The sequence below is a fragment of the Chinchilla lanigera genome, unplaced genomic scaffold, assembly GCF_000276665.1.
Source record: "Chinchilla lanigera isolate Chin_1 unplaced genomic scaffold, ChiLan1.0 scaffold00081, whole genome shotgun sequence".
NCBI lineage: Eukaryota > Metazoa > Chordata > Mammalia > Rodentia > Chinchillidae > Chinchilla > Chinchilla lanigera.
In genome coordinates, this window is record NW_004955482.1 from 89,772 (window position 1) to 96,745 (window position 6,974).

General features: G+C 37.0%; 1 protein-coding gene across 2 annotated transcripts in view; it reads left to right on the plus strand.

The window, feature by feature from the left end:
• Positions 1-6,974, plus strand: part of Znf891 (zinc finger protein 891) — a 10,054-nt gene extending 3,080 nt beyond the window's left edge. For both annotated transcript variants that reach the window (XM_013503581.1, XM_005402936.2), the window contains exon 2: positions 2,490-6,974. In XM_013503581.1, coding sequence (XP_013359035.1) covers positions 2,516-3,985 — 1,470 coding nt within the window. In that variant the 5' untranslated portion in view covers positions 2,490-2,515 and the 3' untranslated portion in view covers positions 3,986-6,974. The remainder of the gene's footprint in view (positions 1-2,489) is intronic.

Genomic DNA, 6,974 nt, shown 5'->3' on the forward strand with positions numbered 1-6,974 from the left:
GTGCACCACCATGCCCAGCTAAATATTCCTCATTGAACAACCTACCTGTTTAATGACTGCTCAGGCTTAATAATGAAGACACACTGTTCAGATTTACAACACCCTTTTTCTTGGTACAATTCTGTACATCTTCTTGATAGAGCCAAAATGTCCTTTTCTTCATACCGTATACCTTCTTTATACAATACTGATGTATATTACAGTACCACACATAAGAGTTATGCACATAAAAAGCAAAGTCATTATGTTGGAGTTTCCTTTGACCATTTCTTTATTCTGTATATACAGTTCCTCATTTGGCGACCAATTCATTTAACAGTCTAGTCACAGGAACTGAACTTGGTTGTTAAACAAGGAATGTATGTATTTGTTTTTAATTCCTCCTTTGTTTTTTTAGTTTTAAACACAACTGCTTTCTTCTGAGTTCAGTTTTCTTGTTAAAGAACATTCTTTTAGTAGTTCCTTTAGGAGCCAGAACTGGTGGTACATACCTGTACTCCCAGCACTCATGAGGTTGAGGCAGAAGGATCACCACAAGTTGAAGGCCAGCCTAAGCTACATAACAAGACACTGTCTCAAAAAAAAAAATTTCCTTTAGGAATTGATTGGTAAACTCTCATATATGTCATTGTCTTATTACATTGGTCTTGCCTTACTCTGTAACACACTACTGAATTCTAGGTTCATGTTTTCCCTTAATGCTTTGAAGATTTCATTGTATTCTATTCTGGCCTCTCATTTTGCAGCCAAGCAGTCTGGTCAGTGTAGCTGATCTTCCTTTCTGGATAATTGCCTTTCTTCCCTCCAGTAAATTATCCTTAATATTCAAGTTCTCCTTCACAGTAGCTCATACATTTTTAAAATTTATTCTGTGTGGAACGTGGTATATATGCTTTTAGATCAAGGATGTATACATCTTGCTTTGAGCTAGAGGTAAAAACAATTGTTTCTTTTCCTCTACTCTGCTCTTCTGGAATTCCTGTTAAACACACTTTTGTGTCTTTATCTGAAATTTGTAAAGAATGTGTAGGTAGGATTTATATTATTCACAATGTTCTAATTCCACTTATTTACTTAAAGAGCTGATGGGAAGGGGAGTGCTAGGGATTGAACACAGGGGCATTTTGACACTGAGCTACAGTGCAAGCCCTTTTCTATTTTCAGATGGGGTCTGAAAAAACAACCGTTTGCCCAGATTGGCATCAAATTTATGCTCCTCCTGCCTCAATTTCCTACATAACTGGGATAAACAAGGACCTAATCTGGTCCTCTTTTTTTCTTGGGGAACTTAACTTTTTTATTTTTGTTTTCTTTCTTAAAAAAAAAAACGAGTGCATGAAAAAATACCACCACCAACACAGATTCATTGTGATTATTGAGTTTCTGCTGTGAACTGGGGGCTCTTCTATGTACTTTGAATATATCAGTGAACAAATCAAACATTTTTATGACTTCTGTCAAAGTGACATATGTACTCATATATACACTTCTATCTTAGGAACATAGAATCTACTTGTCAAAGATCTTTGTCTAAATATGCCAATTCTATAATTTAGTCCATTAAAACTGGCCTCCACTGAAGCCCAGTGCTGACAGAAAAGCCTTGCATTTGGCAGTTATCACCTAATCTCCAAAACAGTGAGACCTTTAAAAAACATTAGTGTAATACATTGTCTCATTATTTGTTGACTTTTACAATCCCTATATGTATTATCTTTGTATTCACACTATGTGCTGTTACTTCTTTTAAAGTCATTGTAAAAGTCAAAAAAGAATAATACCATTGTTAACATTGCTAAGGCCTCACTCTCCAAGCTTTTGAAAAATAGCTCCTTCCTTCATCTCTTGATCCTGTTTAGGGTTTTAGGTAGGATACATTTTCATTGTAAAATGTGGACTTTGGGAGGAAGAGTATATTAGTAAAATTCCTTAGTAGAATCATCAGTCCTATTCAGCATATGGAAGATTATTCAGGTAAGCACAAAGTTGTAGAACAAACAAGTTGTCATGAAACAGTTGTATTTAAAACAAATAAGACAGTGGTATTTACCAAGAAAACTATTTTCTCCATTCCATTTAACTAAAAAAGTAGCAAAATGTGTATGACATTTAATTAAACAACGTTGGTTGTTTTTCACCAGTCCTCTTTGGCATTAACTTTTCAAAATAAGGCATGTTCCTTTCCCCCAGGGTTGAAAAATAATATACATGAAAGGCTAGAACACACAGGATGGTAGTTCTAGAGGGGATCTTCCTACTGCATGTAGTAAACCAATCCTGGTAAAGATTTTGTGGATTTTTAGACTTTGTGGAGAGATGGGGGGAGTGTCTATAGTTTTTGTTTTTGTTTTTACCTTGCCCACAATCAGTCCCGTTTCCACTTGTACCTGAATCTGCATTGTTAGCTACAGAGAGGATACTTGGTGAAATGCAGCCATCCCCTGAGCAGACCAGAGACACATCTTGATCCCTCTTATCTTGTTTTATAGGTTTATAATACTCTCAGATTCAAAAGATGGCAGTCATTGACCTGTCCTCCACATCAACTCTACCCATACAAGACTTTACCTGCTTCTGTATGAGAAAAACAGAGGAGGAAAGAGTAGTTGCTGGATTGTTGACCACCTGGTTACAAGAACCAGTGACCATCAAGGATATAACTCTGGAATTCACTCTGGAGGAGTGGATGATGCTGGACTCTGCTAAGAGAAATCTGTACAAAGATGTAATGGTTGAAAACTATAGGAATCTTACTGCAATGGAGTATCAGTTATGTGAGCTTTCTGTGAATTCCTTCTTGGATCAAGAAGGAATAAGAACTATGAAAAGAATTCCCCACACTGTCTGTCCAAACTGGATGATTGAATTTAAAACCGACAAATCAATTCCTACACATAATATCTCTAGGGAGAAAGCATCCAATGGAGTGAAAATACAATTCTTAATGAACAGTTCGTCCTCCACATTAAGAGAAGACTGGGAATGCCAGAAGATAAGAATACAGCACAAGATCCTAGAGAGACATTTTAGGCAAGTGACGCATATGCAAAAGAAAACAGCATTTCAGGAGAATTTCTGTGATTATCATGAATTACAGGAAAACTCTAAACTTAGACCAAAAATTATGTTTTCGCAGAGGGTTTCCACCAGCAAACATTGGCATAAGTGTAACTCAGATATTCAATATTTAAAACATAATTCAGTGCTAAGCAGTTATGAGGAAAACTGTATGAATGAAAAGGCCTGTGAAAGTCATGAATTTGATCATTCTCTATGGCATCTTGCAAGAATTCTAGCAACACAAAAACAGTACACATGCTCTCAATATGGTATGCACTTCAAATACAGTAGTATGTTTCCTATACATAATAGTCTTCATGTAGTGGGAAGTTCCTGTGAATATATTAAAAACAAGAAACCTTTTTGTCATCATTCATCTCTTAAGCAACAAGAGCAAATTCATACCAAAGACAAAGATTATGAATGTAGTCAATGTGCAAAAGCCTTCAAAAGGATTTCTAATTTTATTTTGCACAAAAAAAGCCATATGGGTGCAAAACAACATGATTGTAAAGAATGTGGGAAAGTATTCAATGCTTCCTCTACCTTAAGAAGACGTGAAAGAACTCACACTGGGGAGAAACCCTATGAATGCAATCAGTGTGGAAAGTCCTTTGGCACAAGCTCTTACCTTATAGTACACAAGCGAACACACACTGGAGAGAAACTCTATGGCTGTAGTGACTGTGGAAAAGCCTTTAACACAAGCTCTCACCTTAAGGCTCATAGGAAAATACACACTGGAGAGAATCTTTTTGAATGCAGTGACTGTGGGAGGGCTTTTAGTGGTTTCTCTTCCCTTAGAATGCACATCAGAACACACACTGGAGAAAGGCCTTATGAATGTATGGAATGCAGGAAAGCCTTCCATGTTTCTTCTTCCCTTAAAAGACGTGAGAATTCACACTGGAGAGAAACCCTATGAATGTATTCATTGTGGAAAGGCTTTCATTCAGAGTTCTTCACTTACTATACACAAGAGAATTCATAAGGGGAGAGAAACTTTCTAAGTGCTATAAATGTGGAACTTTTGCATTGTCTTATAATTAACTTCAATCTTATTATTTAAATTTTTATTTTCAGATTACCACTTCAGGGTATTAATGGCCTTGAACACATTCATGTAGTTTTGTTCTGCGTTTTGTTCTATGACAATTTTTATTTAGTTCTGAATATTGTCTAATTATTGTCATTTTTTGATCCTGGCTATTTAAAATTACATTTTTAATATGTGTGATAAGATTTTCAGTTGCCTTTTTATTAAGAATTTTAAGTTTGTTGCATTGTTATCATGGTACCTGGCCTACATTATACTACTGTTTTGGTACTGTATTTTGTAAGAGTTTTGTTCTGTCCCAATGAGACAGATACTGTTACTAACCTAACAACACTCAGCCTTCCTTACTAATAAGTCCTGTATTAGCTAAGGATACCAATTTGCCTAGTTATAAAAGCTTTCTCAGGCTCTTGTTCCCGAAGGTAGCCATCTCCCCAATTCCTAACCAGACAGGAATAGACTAATATCACTGGGAACTGAATTGTTTATTCTTTCTGCCTTTCACACTGTGTCTTTCTGCCATGTCCATTCTTCTCTCCCTTGGAATTTTCCAGTCTTGGAGCTGAAAGATCCATCTTATGACTATAAGAAGGACAGTCACGGCTTAAGGATGATATAAAAGAGATCCTGATTCCCAAAGGCACCTTTAAATAGTTGTGCTACCCTTCTAGTGCTTACTTCAGGACATCTTTTTGTGTGGGGAAAAAAAAAAAAAAAACCTGATTTTTTTTTTAAAGCAGTACATAGTACAGTCAGTACAGTGGCAGTTTTTAAAAAACGGGTATATAGAGTTAAACGTGCTACTTTAAAGGTATGCATTTCAAAAGGAATCTAGAAAAGGGAAAATACGAGTGTTGACAGCACAGCATTTTTGTGATTATGCAGGAGATAAAGACAGAGATGACATGACTGGAAGCAGCTCCTCAGAGAAGAAAGGAATCTCAACATTTCAGCACCAGAAACTCATAAACTTTCAAATAGAGGGGAAATTACTAATTTTAAATACTAAGTGGCACTTGAGATTTCACTTCCTGGCCTTTCAGACACTGACTAGATTGGCTTTAATGTATTATGAAACAAAATACAGAAAAACACACACATGGAAGAAAAAGATAGTGGTTGCACATTTAGTCATGTTAATTTGTAGATACACATGTTAATACAATTCTAGACTTGAAGAAGTGTGTAGACTAAAGATACATTTTAATGACCCATTAGATAGACTAATAACCATGTAAAAGTGCCTAAGATTAGCTAGGGGAAATGGAATGAAGAGAGAATGTCTGCCATTGACCATGAAGAATATTTAAAAGGAAAGAGAAATGAACCGCAGTAGATAATGGAGAAACCACAGACAGTAGAGTTTCACCAAACCAAGACAAATTAGTCAAATGAATGTGAAGTTAACTGCTTTCAGTGTTACTCAGGGATCCAATTAGATGAAGTCTTAAAAAGTGAACCTGTATAGTTATGTTAAGATCATTAAAGGGGCATGGAAGAGAATGAATGTAGGGAGTGGCTGAAGCTGGAAATTGGTCACATGTGGGTGGAGGCAAGGCAAGGTGGGCCTGAGAACAAAGAGCACCTGAGGCAATCCAGCTGCTTCAGTCCAGAGAAACAAGGAGATAGTCACAGCCATTAGTTGCCAGGGAAACCTATGTCACGTGATACTTTCTCCACTGTATAAATAAACTCCCCTACAGTGTTTGAGCAATTTTGCTTTCCTCCTATCTGGAGAGAGGGCTTCACCTGACCTCCACTTTTTTTCTCTTATCTTTATTAATCCTCTTGCTGTTCTTCCCCTTGAGAACATCAAGAGCCACAGCAGTTCGCAGCACATGAACAGACAAATTTGAATATTCATTGAAAACAACTTTAATTTCTGAAATACTAGTTTGTCTTGGTGAAATTCCATTCCTCTTAAGAAATGACTATAACATTCTGGGAGGCTGAGACAGAAAGAGTTCAAGTTAGAGTCCAGCCTGTGTAATACCAGCTTAGCAAGACCATTAGCAAGACCAGCTTAGCAAGTGCATTCACTCCCCAGTACCACAAAAAATAAATATATGAGGTACTAAGCTGTTTGGGGGGGTACTGGAGGTTCAACCCAGGGCTACATCCTCACCCCTTTGTAAACTTGAGACAGGGGCCTCATTGAGTCACTAAGTTGCCAGGCTGGGGCTCAGACTTGGAACTATCCTCCCTCAGCCTCCCAGAGTGCTGGTATTACAGTGATGCACTACATAGCCATCCTCTACCTCCACAGTCTCTTCCCTGCCTTAACCTGACATGATCATCCTTTATGCATTGTATCCTTTGTCTGCTGTAACATTACTTGTGATACTTTAATGGTATTGCCTGCTTGTGTAACTTGAGTCTATAAATTTTGGTAAGAATTCACTGTTTTACTCTTACTATGTGGCCCAAAGTGTTCCATATCCAAAAACTTTGTGGTTTTTATTTAGTATCTCAGTAGAAGTTTAACTTAAAAATAACAGTAGATATTTAAGTGATAGAATCAGTACATTGTTTTCTGAGCACTTGTATCATCACTCCCAGAGCAAGTGTTGCAATAGTACCGGTTTGTAGTACAGGTATGGAAAGACAGTGACTGTTCAGAGAACAGCAGCTCGTTGTTTGTTCATAGTCTCGCCCCTCACCTGACATACAGATTGTCATTTTTCATGTTACTCTACTGTGTATTACACCATTAAAAGGACAGATTGATCCAGTACAGGTGAGTGGCAGTGTCCTCCTTTAAACTAGCAATGTAAGTATAGATTTATGGAATAGTCCTCCCTTATCTGCAATTTTGCTTTCCATTATTTAAGTTACCTACATGGGCTGAAAACACTAA